Source organism: Gracilinanus agilis, chromosome 1 (assembly GCF_016433145.1).
Source record: "Gracilinanus agilis isolate LMUSP501 chromosome 1, AgileGrace, whole genome shotgun sequence".
Taxonomy (NCBI): domain Eukaryota; kingdom Metazoa; phylum Chordata; class Mammalia; order Didelphimorphia; family Didelphidae; genus Gracilinanus; species Gracilinanus agilis.
In genome coordinates, this window is record NC_058130.1 from 230,002,464 (window position 1) to 230,025,111 (window position 22,648).

A 22,648-nucleotide genomic window follows, 5' to 3' on the forward strand; every position below is an offset into this window, starting at 1 on the left:
CTTCCTGGTTATCTCTTTTTTGCAGTTTACAGACTAAAGAGAATGGAAAAGGATTCTAAACTAAGAATCAGGTTTTTGCCCTAGTAGTGGAAGCTGAGAAGAGTTTTGAATGTCACATCCTGTGATACAAGTGCCTAATGCTTTGGGTTTTACCAGGCTTTTAGCAAATCTAATTAAAATGTTTGTTTAACCATGACATTGAGATTTGAACGACTGACAAAGTGCACATGCTGGGAGTGGGAGCAGATTGTGGGGGAAGGCTGAACAGACAAATGGCAAGGCATGATTAAAAGGTACTCTTGGACTTGGATAAAGAACCTGAGATGTAACAGTAAGGGGCAGAGGAGAATGCTGGGTGATTGACGGTCACCTCTCCTAAATTCTATCTTGGCCAGGGAAAAGCAGTCTTTCTAAAGGGACTGTGTAGAATACCCTAAACCATTTTTTAAAAAATGAACAATATTTTTATTAGGCATCTCTAGGCTAAATAGTTGCATGATTTGTAACCAGAGCGAAACAAAAATATTTCAAAAGATAGCAATCTAGTATAGGAGATACACATCATGGGGAAAGGATGAAATATATGGATCCTGAAAATGACTTCCGTTATGTCTGCTACTAATGCTATACCTTTTTTTTACAAAAACAATATCATCTTTTGTTTTAACATTGACTCAGTTTCCCCTTGTATCCCTCTCCTTCAGTGAACCATTCCATAAAACAACATTTTGGGGGATAGGGGGTGGTAGAGTAGGTAAGTTTGGTCCATTTTATTTTAATGCAAGCAAATGAGGGGTTTTCCCCCCATTGATCATGCCTCTACATACTCAAACCATTCATTTTCCCAAAATGAGACCAAAGATCAAAGAAAGAGTAGCAATTCATTACTTCACGGTTTTCTTTCTTACTTATTTTCTTGATTTCTTACTTTCTTGCTTTCCCTCTTTCTGGGTTCTCATTTGGGAAAAATGATCCATCCCAGCGCTCAAGGAATGAACATTGCAAAAAAGAAGAGATTTCTTTTTTTATTTTAACAATTTTTTCTAATTGCATGTAAATTCCAATTGCATATAAAATACTTTTTTAACATTCTTTTTTAAAAAAAAAACTTTTGAGTTCCAAATTATCTCTCTCCCTTCCTGGGATGACAAGCAATTTGATTACAGGTTGCAGCTGTGTTGTTATGTAAAACATATTCCGATATTAGTCATAACAAGGTATTTTTTAAAAGTAAAAGAGAGGGGCAGCTAGGTAACACAATAGAGAAAGCCCCAATCCTGGATTTAGGAGGGCCTGGGTTTAATTTGATCTCAGATGGGCAAGTCACTTAACTCCAAGTGGCTAGCCATTACTGCTCTTCTGCCTTAGAATTGATATGTGAACAGCAGGTAAGGGTTAAAAAAAATCTTGATGGTGTCAAGAGCATAACTGAAAATACTACTGTGTTGCAGTAAGATGTTCTGACATTTACCACATCCTAGTTAACAAGGAGGATGAAAAACCATTGTGTTATCCAGGTGTAACTCTAGCCTATTATTATGCAGATGCAACTCAGGTCTAAATGAAGGCTGCAAGAGAGGTAAGTGGCAAGAGCTGATTAGAATGCATGACCACTTTACATAGCCCAGGTACAGCTGTCCACTTTGCTATCTTGATTTCTGGTGAGCTTTGCCACCTGGATGCTTTTTTACTTTAGGAGCCACTATCATAGAAATCTTGAATATAGAGATGTACTAGGTCTGTATCGCAAAGAGACAAAAAATTGGAAAGAAAATTTGTACAAAAATATTCATAGGTGCTCTTTTTGTGGTGACAAAGGATTGAAAACTGAGTGGTTGTCCATCATTTGGGGAATGGTTGAACAAGTTGTAGTAAAAGATGGTGATGGAAAACAATTGTGCTATAAGAAATGGTGAACAGGACCATTTCAGAAAGAGCTGGAAAGACCTACATGAACTGGTGCAGAGTGAAATAAGAAGAACCAGAAGACATTGTACACAGTAACTGAAATAGTGTGGGATGATCACATGTGATAAACTTTGTTACTAAGAGTAATACAGTGATCTGAGACAATTCTGAAAGACTTAAGACAGAATGATATCCACCTCTAGAGAAAGAACTATTGGAGTATAAATGCAGGTAAAAACATATGACTTATCACTTGTTTATTTGGGTTTATGATTTGGGGTTTTGGTTTTATAAGATTATTTACTTACAAAAATAAATAATACAAAAAGATGTTTTGTCTTATAATACATATATAACCCAGAAAAAACTATTTAAAGTTTTTTTTAATATTTAAAAGTTGGAGATGAAGGAACCATAATGGCATTGATAGATAGGAAGACCCAAAGAGCCCAAAGGCTTGCCCAAAGTCACAAATGTAGTATGGCAGGGCTGGGATTTGAAGCCAGCTCCTTTCATTTCAAATTGTGATCTTTTCATGAAACCATATGCAATATGGGACCTGAAAGCCAAAGAAAAACCTTGAATTGCTAAACCTCAACCAGAGTGATTAATGGATTGATATCACCCTCAGAGGTAGCTTTGTAGGGGAGTGCACACTCATAGGGATCTGCTTTTGACCTATTCTGGACTCGTATTTATCAATGACTTGGATGGAGGCATAGATGGTTCGTTCATCAGACCTTCAGAGGAAAAAAGTTAGAAAAGGGAGGTAACTGCTGAATAATGGAATAGTGATTTTGATAGGCTAGAACAATAGGTCAAATTGAGAAAGATGACATTTTATAGTATTAAGTATAATTACACATTTAAACAAAAGTCTGTTGTTGTTCAGTATTTCAATCCTGTTCAACTCTTTATTTGGGATTTCCTTTGATGCTATTTGGGTTTTTCTTGCCAAAGACAATGGAATGGTTTGCCATTTCCTTCTCCAGCTCATTTTACAGGTGAGAAATTGAGGCAAATAGAGTTATATGATTTGCCCAGGGTTGCACAGCTACTAAGTGTCTGAGGCACAGATCTGAATGAATTCAAGAAGATGAGTCTCCTAGACTTCTGTCCCAGCACTCTATCCAAAATGCACCACCTAGCTGCTCATAGGCATTTAAACAAACATACAAAGATTTAATTCTCAGACTAAAATTGAGCATGGTTAGCTGTTCAAATAACAAAGGGGGGAAAGTATCTGTTTTTAAAAATGATGTCTTCAGGGGCAGCTGGGTAGCTCAGTGGATGGAGAGCCAGTCCTAGAGAAGGGAGGTACTAAATTCAAATCTGGCTTCAGATGCTTCCCAGCTGTGTGAGCCTGGGCAAGTCACATAACCCCCATTGCCTAGCCCTTACCACTCTTCTGCCTTGGAACCAATACACAGTATTGTCCTGATTCCAGGACAAAAGGCAAGGGTTTAAAAGAAATGATGTCTTCAAAAGTGAAATCACTAGGGAAACACGAAATCAGGCAGAGATCCCAGGCAAAAAATAGATAAGGCAAGTCAAAAAAATAATTTGAGAAGGGTGAAGGAAGAGGGGAACAAGTATTTTGTGAGCACCTACTGTGGGTCAAGTACTGTCCTAAGTGCTTTATAAATATTATCTCATTTTGAAAAAATCTTGCAAGTCAAAGCTGACAGAGGATTACAGTTGATATTTTTTAATATTTGAAAAGCTGGATTAAACACAGGAATGCTCTTCTTCTTCGGCTCCGAATACTGCTCTCCCTGAATTCCTTTAAATACTGAATAAAATTCCACCTACTACAGGGAACCTTCCTCAATCCCAGTGCTTTTTCTCTTTTAATTATTTCCTATTTAGTATGCTTTGTATATGTTTATTTGCAAGTTGCCTCTCTCATTAGATTGTGATCCCCTTGAGGACTTGTTGAGTTGGAAGTTTTCTTGGCAAAGATATTGGGGTAGTTTGACATTTATTTTTTCAGCTCATTTTGCAGATGAGAAAGTGAGGCAAACAGGAGTAAGTGACTTGCTTAGGGTCACACAACTAGTGGGCCACATTTAAACTCATGAAGATGAATTTTCCTGACTCCAGTCCTGCCTCTTTTTAAGTCCCCAACCCTTCATAGAATACTTGACCCATGTAGGTACTTAATAAATGTTACTGACTGATTGAAGAGAAAGGGTAAGTAAATAGGCTCTTCTTTCTATCTCATTTCTTTGGAGTTCACTAATGTCATTGGAATTCCCCCTTCTCCAGGAATGCTGAAAGCAGCCTTATTTAAAATATTTTGATAAGTGCAAATGGAATAAAGACTACAAAGCCTTCTCTTCAAGTAAGTAGATAATGTTAAACTCTCCCTAGTAGTAAAATATCAAACCATTATGGGAAAAGGAAAAACTATAAGAAGTAACAGAAAAGCCTTGTGGACCTTCAATAAAAGTAGACAAAATGCAATTTTTGGTAGGAAATTGTTTAAATTATTTTTACAACTTGAGATAGGGAAAGAAAAAAGCTAACAGGTGTGGACTTTTTTCTATGAAGACAATGACATAATGTGTCACTGTCAGGAGAAAGGCCAACAAAATGCTTAATGCTGTCAAGGAAAGTTCTAGAAACAAATCAAATGACAACAAGGAAATCCACTAAGTACGTTGGAACTTTGCATTTCTTGTGTTCAATCAAATTCTCCAAACAAACCAGGAACAACAATGCTGCTATTGTATAAAACCATAGCATCTCTGTATCTGGAAATGAATCCTATTCTTTTCATTCTTTCTCAGCACAGAAGAGTAAAAAGATTTATATTCCTTTTTTTCCAAGTAAAGTTCTTGCATATATTTGAGTTCCTTATGTTTTAGGTCTCTTACAGGCAAGCAAAATGGGAAAATTTGGGCTAAGGCAAAAGACCTGGAACTGATTAGCAAGCTGTGACCTTGGACAGCTTGCTCACTTGCCCTTGCTAAGTGTATTTGGATTTTATTTGTCTTTAAGAAGAGAATAATGCTCTTGATCATTGAGTTGTCCTCAGGAATCTTGGGAGGACACAGAGTGATTCGATTCTTGTTATATTTTTTTTTTAAATTCTGGAAAATGAGAATTGTGCACACGCTGACTGGTGACAGTAAGAAATTTGATTCTACATTATTTTATATAGTCACATACTTTATTATCAAATAATGGCTTCTCTAATGGGGGGAGGGAAGAAAGGGAGGAGTTGCCTGGGTATGCTAATGTAACAAAAATAGATAAATAAACTCAAATAAAAAAACCTATAGGCTGGTAAGGGGTAGGGATAGGAGAGTGGAGCTGTGATTTCATTAAAAGAGAGAATTTCTAAGGAAGAAAATTCCTCCTACAGTGGTAGGTGTGCACCTAGAGTCTTAAAGAGTTGTCTGGAGCACTGAAGGGTTAAGTGATTTGGCCAGGGTCACTCGGCCAATATACATCCCAAGCAGGACTTAAATCATGATTCCAAAGCCAACTCTCTGTCTACTTCTTTATGATGAAATTCCTGGCAAAATTTTAGAATGTATTATTAAACAGTAGTTTTAAGATCAGCTCTTCAAAAGCAGGTCATAACCCATTAACCGCATTTATTTTTTTGGATGGTGTACAAACATAGTGAATTGAAGGGATGGTATAGAAATAGCAAATCTAATTTTCATAAAGGTATTTGACAAGATCTTTTATTATGTCCCTGTGAACAAGATGGAGCAGCATGGGCTTTAAGTTAATATAGTAGGTGGATTTGAGTTGAATTGCTGAACCTCAACCAGAATGATTAATAGACTGATATCACCCTGGAGGCCAGTTCATAGTGGAGTGTCCCCTACAAAGGATCTGCCTTTGACCCTGTTCTGGTCAATATGTTTATCAATGACTTAGATCGAGGCGTAAATGAACTACTCATCAAATTTTCAGATATCAAGAAGTTAGAAAAAGGAGCTAAATGCTGAATACCAGAATGGAGATTTTGACAGGCTAGAACAGTAAGTCAAATCTAGAAAGATGACATTATATTGTAATAAATGTGAAGTCTACATTTGGGTCAGTTAAAAATCAATTGTATAAAACACTTTTTTTTAAATTAGGAGGAGGGATACAAGATACAAATATGACGATGTATAAACAGAAGACATTAATAAAAACTTATTTCTTAAAAATAAAGTAGAAGATGGGGAAGGCATGGTTAACCAACAGTACATGTAAAAATGCTTAAGAGTTTAGTGAATTATAAGTTCAATATGAGTCAAAGTGGGATCTGGAAGCAAAAGAAACTCCTCAAATTTTAGGCTACATTAATTGGGCAGCTAGGTGGCACAGTGGGTAGAGTGCTAAGTCTGAATTCTGGATATTTGAGTTTAAATCTAGCCTGAGATGCTTACCAGTGTAACCCTGGGCAAATCATTTAACCTTGTTTGCCTCAGTTTTCTCATCTGTAAAATGAGCTGGAAAAGGAAATAGCAAACCACTCTAGTATCTTTACAAGAAAACTCTGAAGAGTCTGACTCAACAGAAAAATGATTAAACAAAAATAGTGTCTTATATGAGGAAAGTGATACTGTTACTCTGTTCAGATTGCATTTGGATATTGTTTTCATTTCTTTTCCCCCATTTTGTTTTATTTTTATATATAACATAACATAATATAACGTAACATAACATAATATAATATGGATATTGTATTTATTTCTGAGAACCACATTTTAGAAGGGATGTTGAGAACATCCATTGAATTCAGAGGAGAGGAGATATAAAATTATTCCATATGAGGATGGGCTGAAGGTACTCTGGATATTTAATCTAGAAAATACTTGGTGGGAAGAGAAAGACACAATTTCTCTTTTCTGGTGGAAGCTGTGAGTGGAAGTTGACAAAAGGCAAATTTTGGCCGACAATAATGAGGAACTTCCTAACAATTTCAGCTGTCCAAAAGTAATAGGAACTGACTTGTAAGATAGTAGTTTCTCTGAAACCATCCTTTGTATCATTTCTTATGATAAAATAATATTTCATTACATTCACATGCATATGTTGTTTGACCATCTCTCGATTGACGGGCACTCCCTAATTTTCTAGTTCTTTCCCAATACAAAAAATCATTATAAATATCTTTTCGCACATAAGACCATTGCTTCTTTCTCTAATCTTTTTAGAATACAGAACAAGTAATGGCATTTTTCTGGATGAAAGTGGTTTGAGGGGCAAACTTTTAAACAGCTTTCCAGAAAGGCTGGACCAGTTCACAGCTCCACCAATATTGAAGCAATGTTCACCTTTACTGAAAGTTGAAAGCATGGTCATTTTCCTGATGTTGTAGAGGATTCCTGCTCAAGTGGATGTTGGACCTCTGAGTCCCCACTACTCCTGAGATTCTATGATTATAATTCCACAGTACTATAACTTCCTCAAAATAAAGGTCTGAAAAAGGATGACTTGCCAAAAAAGGAGAGGCACATGCTTTTCTCTTTATCACATCTTCTTTGTGCATTCAGAAAACCCTGGTATAGCTTATTAACAATGCTTGGAGTGAATAACCATGCTGTACAGAAATATTTACATGTAACTTCTCAAATCAGCAATTAACTTGTCAAAAATCCCAGGATGGGACTTAAGTACACCCCTGCTTTTAGGGGGCAGATTTAGAAGGGAGGAATAGAGGCACAGCCCTGTGAAATGCTCAGGCACACAGAGAGAAATGTCCTGAAAATCAATACTAACACCCCAGTCACATCCAACAACACTTATTCAACAAAATTCAACGTAAACACTTTTTTTTATTAAGCATCTCCTATTTACAATGCAGTGTTCTGGGGGCGCTGTGGGAAACTGAAAGATAGATAAGACACGGTTCATTACAGATGATGCCATTTTGCACATTTGGTGTCGCAATAACTTGGGGTGAACAGTGGAAACATTTTGCTAAAGAACCAATAGCATTCTCACTGAAATGGCAACTCATGCTGCTCCACAGGAATGCAGGGGCTTTATTCTTTGATAATGCAGGAGGCAACATTCTGTCACCAGTAGGTTCTAGGGGACAGTGACAGAGCTTTATCCTAAGCTGTGATCAATTACTAGGCTTACATGTATTATGTTAGAAAAATGCATTCTGCCTCTCCCTACCCTCATTCACTCCCCGCCCCCCTTTTTTTGGCTGAATAATGCCAGAGAGATAAAAACGTATTTTGGGTAGGAGTGAAATCTCTCACATCACCCATCCAGCTTCTGTAGAGCTAGGTTTTATCATGTAAAACGATCACCTTTAATGTGGAAATAGATAAAAGGCAATAATGTGAAATGACCAGAAGTAGTCCTCTTTATCAGTTATTAATTGTTAACCTTCCCCTTCTGGCATCCAGCAAGGAGTTCTTCATTTTCAAGTGCCTCTTTAAAATAAAACGTTATTCCCTTCAATGTATCTGGAGGCATATTTTGACAAAACCACACTTAGCCGCAGACACTAAAAGCAGGAACATATGGGAGGTGTTTCATCTGACCCATATGCTCTCAACATGTAGTATTCCTATCTAATATCACTATTTAACAATTGCATTTCAGATGCATGCATAAAGGCAAATTAGACAATCTTCCCCCGCCCTAGCCCCATGCACAGTGGCATCTCTTCCTCCTTGCTGAAATCCAAATGTTCCTCTAACAATGCACTCACTGCCTTTGAGAAATACCCAAGAAAAAGCCAAGTGCTGATTTTATAATTAACTCGACCCGGCTCCATCCCTGAAACCTCCTTCATGTCAGTGCAGGCTCTGCCTGGCTTTCTGAACGTGTGATCTGCATGTCTAATAATGAAGAGATTTCGCCAGCTTTTTGCTTCCTGGCATCAGCCTCTTACCTTGGAATGCTGCAGCTGAAGGATCTGTTCCTCAAGCTGCTGCCTCTTGCCTTCTATTTCCGTCTGCCTTTTTCTTTTCTCCTTTAAAAAGAAAGTGAGAGTGGCTGTAAGACCGGGGAGGTGTGGGCTCCAGGGATTTTAAAATAGGAAAAAGAAACAGAGGCAGAGCACATCTGTCCACAAGCTTCCAGGGATGCTAGGCACACACGCAATGTCACCTGCCTCTCTGTCTGCAAGCATGGTGCAAATAGCAGCGTTCTCATAACGTGTCTGCTAAGGCTTAGCTACTTGTTCGGCAAGTGGGAGAAATCCTCCTCACTCAGCCTTCGAACCAAGAAGCCTCAGTTTAATCCAGAGCTAAAAGGGAAGACCTTTAAGGCAACTCCCCACTCCCAGGAATGCCCTGTGTCTTCTGCTGATGATACCAAGCGGTGTGATTTATTCAATGAAAAATAATAGAAGACATGGGTGCTTGCTGTTTTTAAATATGACAGATGAAAAAAATGGAAAATTCCATGGAGAAGGCTCTGTTCAGACAAGAAGATCCTCACATTAATAGAATACCACCCACCCCACCCTATCGGCTCCCAATAAAGTAAAATGAACCGTACAAGGCGAAGCTACTGAAGATATTGACCCACTAAGGAACTATCAGAAAGATGATAGGATAGGTGTTGGATAACTGCCACCTTTGAGGATTAGAATGAATAAAGGAACTCTAGATTTCAATCGTTACTCCAGTTTATAACTATCTAGGAAAAAAAAACCTTTGAATGCAATGCTGGTGTGGTATAGTGGACATAGAAGTGACCTGGGTGTTGGGGCCACCTGGGTTCAACTTAGCTGTGGTGTGATCTCAGGTAAGTCTCTCTCTACCTCTCAATGCCTTTTAAGAACATCTCTAAGCCTAAAAGAGCGGCTTGATGGCTCAGTGGATAGAATTCTGGGCACAGAATAAAGGAGTTCAAATCAAGCCTCAGACACCTCCTAGCTGTGTGGCATCCCTTAACCCTGCTTGTCTTAGTTTCCTCATCTGTAAAATGAGCCGGAGAAGGAAATGGCAAACCACTGCAATATCTTTGCCAAGAAACCCCCCAAAAGAGGTTCACAAAGACTGAAACAATAAAGCCTAAAATACATCATGGAGGAATTGCTGATCTGCATTGGTAGATGAGAATTTCCCTATTCTAGTGAAATCACAGGTCCAGTCCCCAAAATCCAAAAAATGGAACCGGTTGCCTCTCTAAAATCCTTTACCAAGAGCTGATAGGACGCAAACCTAGGTTTGTAAAGGGCATGCTTACATAATATAAGTTTTTGAAGTTTAAGAAATCTTTCCCTCTTTTATTGAGCAAGTATTTATTTTATCTTCCTTCTATCTTCTCCTTGGGAGAAAAAACCCATTATAACAAATACACAAAATCAAACAAAATTAATTTCCATATCAGCCAAATTGTAAAATTTATGCCTCATTCTGCAACTTGAGGCCATCACTTCTCTGCCAAGAGTTGAGCACCATGCTTTATCATTGGTCAATGCATTAATCAGAATTCTTAATTTCAATGCCATTTAACAGTGGTCTTGTTCTAAGATACCAGTTCATTTCAGCCTTCCGAGGTTTCTCTGAAACCATCCTTTTCAACATTTCTTATAATAGAACAATATTCCATTATATTCAGCTAGATATGTTATTTGATCATTCCCCAATTGATGGGCACTCCCTGAATTTCTGGTTCTTTCCCACTTCAAAAGAATTGCTATAAATACTTTTATGCATATAGGTCCTTAGCTTTTTTTTTTTAAATTTCTCTGGAATACAGAATAAGTAATGGCATTATTAAATGAAAGTGTAGGCACTGTGTAGTGTTTTGAGGGGCAAACTTCCAAATAGCTTTCCAGAAAAGCTGGACCAATTCATAGTTCCTCCAATACCGAAGCAATATTCTTCTTTATCATGGTGGCCAATAGATTAGAAAGCTAAGTATCTCTCTACCTCTTTCCTACCTTTCCCTCTCTTTACTACTACTACTACTACTACTGCTACTGCTACTGCTACTGCTACTGCTACTGCTACTGCTACTGCTACTGCTACTGCTACTACTACTACTTTGATTTAATAAAGTTATTAAGCTACTATTAGCCTCATAATTTTAATTATTACATCCCACAGCTCCTCCAACATTTGTCATTTTCCCTTTTTGGTCAACTGTGCCAATCTAATGGGTGTGGGGTCCTTTGAAGTTTAAAAGGCTTAGAGTATGAGCTTAGTGAGTATGATCTAAGAAATAGCCTGGTGAAGCTTGGAATGGCTAATAACCAGAAAGCTGATTAGAGAGTGAGTTTTTTTTTTGATTCAACAAGATATTCTAAGTGCTTGTAATCTGAACTGATGTAAGGAATACCCACTGCAGTGAAATATTTCAACTGTAATATTTGAAAAGATACTTGAAAATTTAAAAAGATACTTCAAAGAAAAATCATCTTCTCCAAAAAATAACTCTCCATTACTTCTCAAGTTGAAATGATTAAAAAAAGAAGCGAATGGCAAAAAATGAAATGGGTACATTTTATAGTAGCTTTAGTTTGGTTTACAATACTGATCAGAAAAGCTCACTGCACTGTACTATATTTCTTTATTCATACATGCAAGATGACACACTAAAAACTCCGGATGAGGCCAGTTTACTACCACTTAAAATTTTCTGGCTAATGAAGTGAAAGCCTTGATGTTCCAGGACAACTCCTTAAGACAGATTTTCACCAATGATGTTATACTATTGAGAATAATGGAATACTATAATCTTCCCCCCAAAATTGAAATTGTGAATGATCTAAAAGGCCACAAAGAGATGTATGGTAGGCAAAAGTAGCCTTCAACTTGTTTTCAATTATGAATTCTATGCAATAAGTGGTATAAAGAACTATCAAGGAAATTTATGATTGGAAAGGAAGTAGGCAAGTCTTGTTGTATTGGTTGAGCTAATGTGTCAGAGGGAAAGGAAAGTTAAACATTTATTAAATGGCTACTATGTGCCAGGAACTGTGCAAGGTTCTTTACAATTATCTCTTTTGATTAGAAGCAGAGCTTGAACTCAGAACTTCCTAACTCCGAGACTTTATTCCATCTGTTAATAAGTCTACAGCTAACATGCATAACTTTGACAGCAACTGGGAGAACAAGAGGAAAAACCAAGTTAAAGAGGAATATAATTTTTATTTTAGGTACCTCTGGCTTGAGGTCATGGAGGGACACGCAGACCATAAAGTCTGGTAGGCTGCTTGGTGGTAGGACCAGAATTTAACAGAAAAGTCTGTTTTGTTTTTTTAAATAAAGATTTATCAGTTATTTTTGTCAAGATGATAGTTAAGGCTGATTCTATGGGAGGGGAAAGTAGAGAGAGAAGATAATATCTTGCCAGATTTTAGAAGTAAGATTGTAGAGCATAAAAGATCTAAAGATAATGGCCTTGGAGACAATAGCTTAATGACTTTCTCAGAAAGATGATGAATGATATTCATCCCTAATATTAACTGTTTCACCTTGTAATTATTATTTGACATAGTGGATTTGGAGGAATGGATTTGGAACCAGGACACCATACTTAAAATCTTTGCTGTCCCTTACATCTGTGTGACTTTAGACAAGTTTTTTAACCTATCCAGGCTTTTGTTTCCTCACTTGAAAAATGAGGATGAGAAACTCTATAGCCTCTTCAAGCTCTAAATCTAGTCTCTCATGATCCCAGTACTGTACTTGTTTTAATATATAGGGTTAATACAGTTTATTTATGGGGTAGCTAGGTGGCTCAGTTGAATAGGGTGCTGGAATCTGGAAGATTCATCTTCCTGGGTTCAAATCTGGCTTTAGGCACTTAGTAGCTAGTGGGCTGACTTAGTAGTACTGACCCTGGGCAAGTCATTTAACCCTCATTTAGAAAATGAGTCAGAGAAGGCAAAGAAAAATCACTCCACTATCTTTGCCAAGAAAACCCTAAATTAGATCGTGAAGAATTGGACCTGACTGAAAAAATGACTGCACAATAAAATACAGTTTAGGTCTGTCCATGAAAACTTCAATGTCTATTTCAATTTCAAGTAGCACTAAAAAAAGTTAATAAGAGTTTCATTTATAATTTTGTAATTTTAATTTTATTCTATTAATAATATTTGATAATTTAAAACTTTAATAATTTATTTTAACATTTTATTTGTTTTAAAATATATTGTTTTATTTAATGTAAATAAAATACTTATATTAATAATATGATAAATAATAAATAATTATTTAATTTATGATTATAATTTATAATGACCCAGATTAACCTCTTCTAGGAATTCCAAGTGATTCTAACCTGAATGGTAGTTAGAGAAGGAGTAAAGTTCATTTATTTTGGATGTACTGGGTCCATGCCTTTGTCTACAATATCTTTCCAACCAGTCAGAAGTCATGTTCTCTTGGAGCTCAGGTAGGTCAGACCTTTTCCACAATGCAGGCAGGCTATATATTCCCACAGTGCCAAGTTGCTAGGCAAAATTTCTTGCTCCATTACCCTCACTGGCAAAGTACTTGCAAAAGCTCAAGTTACTCAACAGGCCACTGGGCAAATGTTCAATTGTTCCCCAGGGATTAGTCTAACACTGGTAAAGGGCCCAACTACCAAAAAAATATTAATAGGGAAAACATATTTTTGAAACTAGGTCTTCCTGACTGAAGCTGGCTCCCTAGTTACTACATCTGAATGTCTTTCAGGAAAAGCTTAGGAGAAAAATGGAAACTTATGAAGTGCATAGTATTTTAATGGAAATGATAACTGGATCAGACGTGGAGGGAACTTCATTTTAGTCCTAGTCACTGGTATTAGTCCAAGAAATGACTTCACTTTTCTAGATTTTATTTTCTTCATCTACCTGTGTCCTTATGTGAAATCACTTAACCTCCATGGATCTTGATTTCCTCTTCCAACTCTAAATCTAAATCTATCCTCCTTAGGGCTGGGTCTCTTCATCTAAAAAATAAAGGGAGTAGAGTAGGCAGGTAGGTGACATATTTTTGTCAGTGATATGTTATTGAGAATACTGGAATACCATGATATTTCAAAAAATTAAAGTTGCAAAGGATCTAAAGAGATATGAAGAGATATATGGTAGGCAAAAGTAGTCTTCAGCTGTTTCCATGTTTCCAATTATGATTTATGTGCAAGAACAAGTATAAAAATCATCAAGGAAATTTATGATTGGGAAAAGGAGGTGGGTGAGTCATGTGAAGAGTGAGGGATGTCAAAAAAGACATCCTGGAATTGGGAGTCAGGAAGATCTGGGTTTCGATTGTATTTCAGACACTTAAAATTTAAGTGGACGTCTTATTTGCCCTCAGTCTCCTCATTTGTAAAGATAATAATATCTCACTGGATTGTTCAAATGAAATAATATATGTAAAGCACCCTGCAACTCTGAAAGGACTAGATAAATGTTTAAATGTTTTATCTCCAGCTTCTGAGGTCTCTTCCAGTTTGGAATTTATCATCCTCTGATTTATAAAATGAGGAAATTTGAAAATATGATCCCTTATAGTTCAAAAGTATGTTTAGGAAGTGCTTAAAATTTCACAAGATAGGCCTTTATTTGGGGAAACTTTTATATTAAATATTTTAATTTTATATAAGATAATATATAACAATTATGTAACATAATATATAATATTTGTTTAGTTTTATACATAAATTATATATGTTTTATATATTATATATATTTTTATTTAGCCAAATTCTTCCTCTTCTCCTTTCTTCTATTTCCTTCCAAGTAAAGAAAAACAAACTCCTTGTTACAAATACATATAGTTAAGTAAAACAAATTCTTGCACTGGCCATTCAAAAAAAAAAGTAATAATGTGCAGTCTAAGTTCATCACTTCTGTGTCAGGTGATTGGTACCATGTTTCATCATGAGTTTTTTAGAAGTGAGGTTGTTCATTATGTTAATCAGAGTTCCCAAGTCTTTCAAAGATATTAACAATTTTTTTCCCATTTTTGAGACATCTTTTAAAAAGGCTTTTGTTCCTTTTATTATTCCCTAACCAGTGCCTCTCTTTACTGTTAGTCAAACTCCCTTATTAATTTTAAACCTTTGCCCATCTATCTCCCTTGGGCACACTCTAGGTTGACACATCTCTTCTCTTAAAATGTGAATGGTGCTACCTTCCAATGGCTAACTCCTTCTTACAAGAAGAATGCATGCATTTATGAGTAAATGCCATTTACAAATTATTACTAAACTTCATTTGAGTTAAATACTTTCTCTTTTATTCTATTGGAATGGCTAACGAGTTTTGCCTCCATTATCTTATGTTGGCAACAAAAAAATAAAGTGGCAGACAAAGCACCCTTTTACCATTTCAAAGCAGAATACATTTGACCAGTAGCATAATCGAGAAACTCTGTTGTGGATTAGCATCCATGAGGGTTCTCTGCCTAGGTGACTTGGAAATAGTGCAACCATGAACGTAAGGAAAAAGGACAAGAAAATGCCTGAATAATTCACAAAGTCAGTTCTTAAATTAATAACAGAGAGTTTCCTGCATCTATAGAAACCAATGTCACACGTCTGAAAGATTGGGGATCATCCATCTCTAGTCATTACCAAATGACAATAAAATAAATCAAATATGTATTCAACATGCATTCAATAATGTAATGCAAAAAGGAAAATAGAGTACTATTTAAATGCTAACTGGGGGGCAGCTGGGTAGCTCAGTGGATTGAAAGCCAGGCCTAGAGACGGGAGGTCCTAGGTTCAAATCTGGCCTCAGACACTTCCCAGCTGTGTGACCCTGGGCAAGTCACTTGACCCCCATTGCCTACCCTTACCACTCTTCTGCCTTAGAGCCAATACACAGTATTGACTCTAAGACAGAAGGTAAGGGTTTAAAAAAATGCTAACTGATTATATAAGTATGAACCTCTTATGTAAGCAAATTGATATCATGCTGGAAAATTCAATAATCATGTCCAGCAGTGACTCCTTTACTCTGTAAGTGCCAATTGCACCCTCTTTCTAATGCAATAAAAACCCTTAGTATGGCATTCCCATCCTGGCTCTTATTACCTTTCCAACCTTCCTTATATATCACTGCTGCCCCTCACACATTTTAAATTAAACTTGCCTTCTTGTTGCTCCTCAAAGATGACTAACGCAGCAGTCCCATCTTTGTGCCTTTGCCATAGCCACCTTCCATCCCTGGAAGAGGTCTTCCTCACCTCTAACTCAAAATTGATGACCTATTATTTCATTTGTAGGGAATAAGCTATTTACAAAGTTGACTAATAGAATGGGAAGGAATTATAGATACAGATACAGATAGATACATATAAAAGTGCACATAAAACTTATATATATATATAACAATTGCTAAATACATGTGCATTTATGCATTTATGTATCTATACATATATCTATATCTATTTAGTGTATTTTAGAAGTGTAAAGGAATTTAGGAATAATTTAATCCACCTCCCTTAGAGAGCAGATGAAGAAAATGAGATGCAAAGAGGCTATCTAATTATCCAAAATCATTCAGTTTTATGAGAAAGAATGCTATCCACATCCAAAGAAAGAACTGTGGGATAAGAAACACAGAAAAAAAAACAACAATACACATTTGCTTGATCGCATGGTTCGATGGGGATATGATTGGGGACGTAGACTCGAAATGATTGCTCTATTGCAAATAATAATATGGAAATAGATTTTGATCAGTGATACATGTATAACCCAGTAGAATTGCCCTTTGGCTACAGGAGGAGGAAGGAAGGAGGGAGGAGGGGAGGGAAAGAACATGAATCATGTAACCATAGAAAAATATTTCCAAATAAATAAATAAATAAATGGATTTTAAAATTAAAAATAAAAATAAAATAAAAAACTGTTCAACCACCCCTTTCAATAAAAAATAAATGTAACTTATATTCTCCAAAAATTTTTTTTAAAAGTCAGTCAGCTAACTGGTAGTTGTTGGCTTTTTAAAACTCTTATCTTCTGTCTTAAAATTAATATTGTGTATTGGTTCCAAGGCAGAAGAGAGGTAAAAGGTTGGCAATGGAGTTAAGTGACTTGCCTGGGTCACACAGCTAGGAAGTACCTGATGCCCCATTTGAACCCAGGATCTCCTTTCTCTAGACTTGTCTCTCTATCCACTGAGCCACCTAGCTGCTCTCTAAGTAGTTACTGTTTTTAAGTCTTTTTCTAATAGCCTTATTATGGATTCCTGGACGTAGAAGCATAATTCACAACTCAATCAAGACACGATGGTTCTTATTTAGTAGTTTACAAAACATTCAGGGGTTTATGATTCTGCTCCAAGAGGTACACACTAAAAATTACTTAATGGTGCTTGCAAAATATAATATGTAATATAATAAATGACCCTGGAATTACCCACACATTTTTATTGTTGTTGTCAAAAGGACAAAAAAAAAGAACAGAAAACGTTGGGAATCACTCTTTCTGTTCTTTCTTGTCCTGTACATTTCAATCAGGATCCTCAGTTATGAGTAAATCTATAGACACAAGGAGAAACAGGTATGGTCTACTGTTTAGAAAACACATATGATATTTTCTACACTGAATCATTCCACTTTTTGGCTTAAGAAGAGGTGGGAAATTAATCCCTTCTGATAATAGTTGCTTTTATCCCTCTGCATTCTTTTATGACTACGACAATTACTTCTCTTGATTCAATTTGTGATCCAGAGTCCTGTCTTCCATCCTTCCTAGCCACTTCCTTAGAATGGTTTGACCTATTTTTACTCGCTTCAAAGCAAGAGCTTATGTTGTGCCTCTCCAACACCAACCCTTTTGAATTATGAGAGTGTGACAGAAAATCCTGATCAAAGTAGAAAAGAATTATTTTTTTCCTCTTCCTTTGTCAAAAGGAACACTCGACAAATGAAGTAATAAGTATTTATTAAGTGTCTACTACCCATTCTACATTGAGCTGGCACTTTACCACAGGCAAACACATGAGAGTTAACCTGATTGTCTAAGACTCTTATAAATGGAATGCAGTGAATGCTGCAACCCAAATAATTCAACCACCGTTTAGAGGCAGTGTGTCAGAGTGGATTGAGAACTGCGCTTGGGAGTCAGGGAGAAATGGGTTCAAATACTACACTAACTGTATAATCCTGGGAAAGTCATTTTAACCTCTTCTAGACTCTGCATCTCCAGTTGTAAAAAGGGAATAATAATAGTGCCAACATTGCAGGGTTGTTGTGAGGATCAAGTGAGATGTGGTGTGGGAAATACTTTTCAACTCTTGAAGGACTATACAAATGGGAACTGCCATCATCATCATCACCACCACCATCATTATCATCATCATCATTACAGGAAGGTTAGTTTTGAGTTCTTTTGTCCCTGTATTCTAACTAAATCAGCTTCCAATAGATATACCTATGAAGAGGAGAACATGAAAGTGTATCTTGTAGTGGAAAATTAATTTGCACTAATCCATCTATAGGCTTTTTGTCTAATTCCCTTTTAACACCAGTAAATTTCATTTCAATAAATTGTTACTAAGGACCTACTATGAATAAGCACTATATTAGACACAGAGAACACAAAGGTTTAAAAAAAGCATCCCTGTTTATAAGCAATTTCAATTCTAATAAGTTTTGGGGAGCTGGTGTAGGTGTGGGTGTCAGTGTATACACAAACAACTAGAAAAGGTTGAATTTGGGAAATTTCTATAGAGGATTGTTACTGAGTTTAACTCTGATATACATACATAAGACAAATGGTTAAGGAATTGGACAAAGCTAAAGCTCTTGTTAGAATGAAAAATTTCCAGAGCCTGGTTTCTGGGTAAGAAAACCAATTTATTGATTAGACTAGCATTTAACCAATAAATTGATGGGCTATGATCCTCTTGATAATAAAAGACAAGGAAGTTCTTTCATGCTGGTCTATAAATACAATTTGGGAACTCATTATTCAGTTCCTCTCTTGGACATCCCAAGACATTTCTGATTGGTGAATCGACAATGAGGAAATGTCCATCAAGACTCTTAACCTCTCCCTACTTCCGTGGGTGATTAGCTAGGGGTATGGGGCTCAGGAGTCAGTTACATACTCGGCAAGATGAGTCTTATCCATTAATCAGATTTTATGGTGGGATATATTCTTTGGAGTTCCTAAGAACAAAGGAATATAAAAGTCAACAGACTGATTGGAGCCTCTAATCCAGGACTCGGATATAGGAATAAGACAATATATAAAAAAAATTCTCACACTTTCATATAAAAGTCAAACAAACATAGAATTTAAAACACAAGTTGGTGACTGTCACCACTATTATTTGATATAGTTCTAGAAATGCTAGCTATTGAAATAGGATAAGGTAAATAAATGGACAGAATAGTACAGGAAAAAGAGAAGTGAATTCATCATGCTTGCAAATGATATTACAGATTAGTTAGAGAACTCTAGGGGACCAACAAAAAATTGACTGGAAGAATAATTTCAATAGAACAGCATTATAGAAAATAAACCCACAAAATTATTAGCTTTTCTGTGTATTACTGACCACACTCATCAGGAAGTGACAGAAAAATAAATTACACTCAAATTGTACTCAAAATGAATATAGAATGTATAAAATATTTTAATGTCTACCAACCAAAACACACCCAGGCCTTGTAGGAATACAACTGTAAAATACTCCTTACAGAATGAATGAGATAGAATTGTGTGATTCTCAAAGTAAAACACTCAGTTTATACCCCAATATTCTCAATGCAAAGCATCCAGCTTGCATTCCCCAACACCAGAAATGAAAAGTTTGTTTTTCACTTCAAGGAAGTCTAATTATTTTGGGACCATACTTTTTTCCCTCACTTGTAGGGCATCGTCAAGGCTCAAGAAATGAGAAGACTTAGTCCCTCTGCTGCTGCCCCCTTTTCTCCTCTTACCCTTGAAAATTTAGGATACTTTTAACCTTCAATTATCTCATACTCTGTACTTTGCTATTTTCTGATTGGGGTAGACCTGGCACCTAAATTGCAAATTTTGGACCCCAGACAAGGTGGGGTCAGACAGAGGAGGGAGCGGGGAAAGTTTCACATCAGGAACCTAGATGTTTGTATTTGTGCCCTGGCATTTGTATTTGCATTTGCCACTAGGGAATTTGCCTTTCCTCATGAGAAAAAGAAATAAACTTCTGTCTCTTCTACTCTCACTTTTTGACTCCAGGTTTTTTTATTTGAGTGAGTGGGATACTTATGCTCACTTTTATCTCATACAAATAATAAGTTAATAATTAGAATATTAATACTCATTATTAGAATTGCTCATTTAAAGGACAATAATTAATTTATAGATTTAGTCACACATAAAAGTATTAAGTTATAAAGTTTATAAAAAGACAAAATTTCTATACATAGACATATGCATATAGGCAAAATTTATGGGTTTATAAAACTAGACAAAATAATAACAAAGTTCATCTAAAGAAACAAAAGGTCAAGAAGGGATATGGGAAGACATATATATTGATACACTGTTGACAAAATTATAAATTGGTCCAAGTATCCTAGATAGTATTATATTGAATCTCTGGGAGCCAGAAATCCACACTGTTGATTGACAGGTGGATCCATTGGATATCGGAATGTTCCCAGAGGGCCATGAGGACAGGGGAGAGAGCGGTTGGCCCAGGGGGGTATAAAACACCCTGGCATCCCTGGCTGGGGGTTCCTTTCCTTCCCTTGGACTGGAGATCTGTGGAACCTGGTCTTTTGGGATTGAGACTTGCTGGGCTCAACCTTGCAAGATCCTCCTGTCTTGTTCCTGATAACATCATCAACCTGTACCCAGACCATCTCTCTTCTGATTCTACTGCCCCTAGATATTAGGAAATCAAATCAACTGTAGCTATCTAGGTTTCCCAGGGCCCGGGAGGGATCCGGGAAGTGGGTAGGAGAAGAAGAAGTGGATGGAAAGGGGTGGATATCCTGAAGACTGGTTAGGCATATCATCTAGCAAAAGAAGAAGAAGCTGAAACATCAAGCAGCAGTTTGCCTACTCTGGTTTGGCTGTGGCCAGGCTGGACCAGAGGAGCTAACCATCCTAACTCAATACCTGACTACAGCTTTGAGGGTTTATTATCACCAAAGTAATTAGTGTTTCCCAATTCCTCTATCCAGTCCCAATACCCGATCTTTGCTAAATACAGTCAAAGCCTTTTAAGTACCTTCCTGGAGTGGTTATTTCCTAGCTTCTCTGGGAAGGGAGATACGTAGTCAGAGACAAAACGTTACCAAGCTAATAGAGCCCATTATACACTATCAATCAACCCCAGGTGGGACCTGAAGGGATATCATCCATTGACCTGAAGGATCCTGCCTGGGCACTGTTATAAAGGAAGAGGCGTCACATCATCTAGCTAGGGCAAGCCTCAGTTGATCTTGCCCTAACCACCTATCTGGGCTATCACTTTTGTCACACAATTACCAGTGGTAGTATCCAGTTTAGGTTCCTCTTCTCTCCATCTCCATCTCCTTATTTTTATAACAATAGCAATACCCAGATATGCCACTAAATTATGATCCTTTGAGTAATACTAGGTTCATGCCACCCTACCCTACCCCCCCCCAATCCAAGATACCAGGAAAGATTTTTTTATGTACCAAAATATTTATACCAGCATTTAAAAAAAATCATAGCAAAGAACTAGAAACAAATTGAGGAATGACTGAACAAATTTTAGCATATGTGGGTAATGAAGCATCATTGTGCCTAAAGAAAGGATGAAAAGGATGTTGGGGGTAAAATCAGTATCAATTTTATGTAAGCTGAGTTGGTTTCTTCTTAAGGGAATAGGGAAATCACTGGGGATCAACATGGGTATGGATCCTTTGCCTCTTAAGCCATAAAAGTCCCAGCTTTTATGTAATTATGAGCAAAACCTGTTTTACCTAGGCTGAGATGGTTTTCCTTTAAGGGAATGGAGAAGCCACTCTTGGGATCATCATTGGTCTGGCTTTCTTGTTTCCTGAAACATAAAAACCTTAGCCTATGAAGAGCTGATTTCAGGGATTTTAATGGAATTCTGACTACCCTGTGGGGATATCTTTTTTGATTTAGCATAGTCAGTTGCTATGTTGAATGCAGAAGCTGAGGGAAGTAGCTTTTTATCTGACACAGCATCCTTTTAAAATTTAGGGAGCTGTATTGTTTTATGTAATCCCAAGCTCCAAAGCCCATTAACATGGAATTATCTCCTCAGTAGAGAGATCCATGCACTGTGACTGCCTAAAGGGGCAGAGCAGAGTTGGTGAGAGCAAGAAGGATGAGAGATTAGACTCTTCAGGTTGCTTCTGGCTTCCAGCTTCAAGAGAGAACATGCTCAAGGTCACCTTCTCTTCAGGTGGCTTAAGAGAGAAAAAGACTATGGGAAGAAGCTGATGTAAAAGGAGCTGACAATCTCTATTATGTCCCTATCCCCAATTTACTACACTAGAGACTTCAGGGAATTTTTCTTTAATCTGGAACTCTCTTTCTTGATCTGTGTTAACCTCATTCCATTTAATGGAAGATTTCTTTCAATTGTTATTGTCTGGTATATATTCTCATAGATTCATGCTACCCACTTGAGTAAATGACTTTCTTTGCTATTTTCTTTATATGTTCACTGTAGACCCTTTGTAGGTTCATTGTAGGGATTTGGAAGGAAGTCAAGCTTTGGATAGAAAACTTGGGGTTCTCTTTCTCCATTGTGCAACAGCGATCAGGAATTTAGTTTGAACCTAAAATTCACATCTCCTAGAGTAGACTAATGATTTTTAAGGGAGTATGTAGATAAAATTCTAGCCAGTATTCCCTT

General features: G+C 36.8%; 1 protein-coding gene across 2 annotated transcripts in view; it reads right to left on the reverse strand.

Moving 5' to 3' along the window:
• Nucleotides 1-22,648, reverse strand: part of PALM2AKAP2 (PALM2 and AKAP2 fusion) — a 532,981-nt gene that overhangs the window by 416,217 nt on the left and 94,116 nt on the right. For both annotated transcript variants that reach the window (XM_044660528.1, XM_044660543.1), the window contains exon 2: nucleotides 8,774-8,854. In XM_044660528.1, the coding sequence (XP_044516463.1) occupies nucleotides 8,774-8,854 (81 nt within the window). The remainder of the gene's footprint in view (nucleotides 1-8,773; nucleotides 8,855-22,648) is intronic.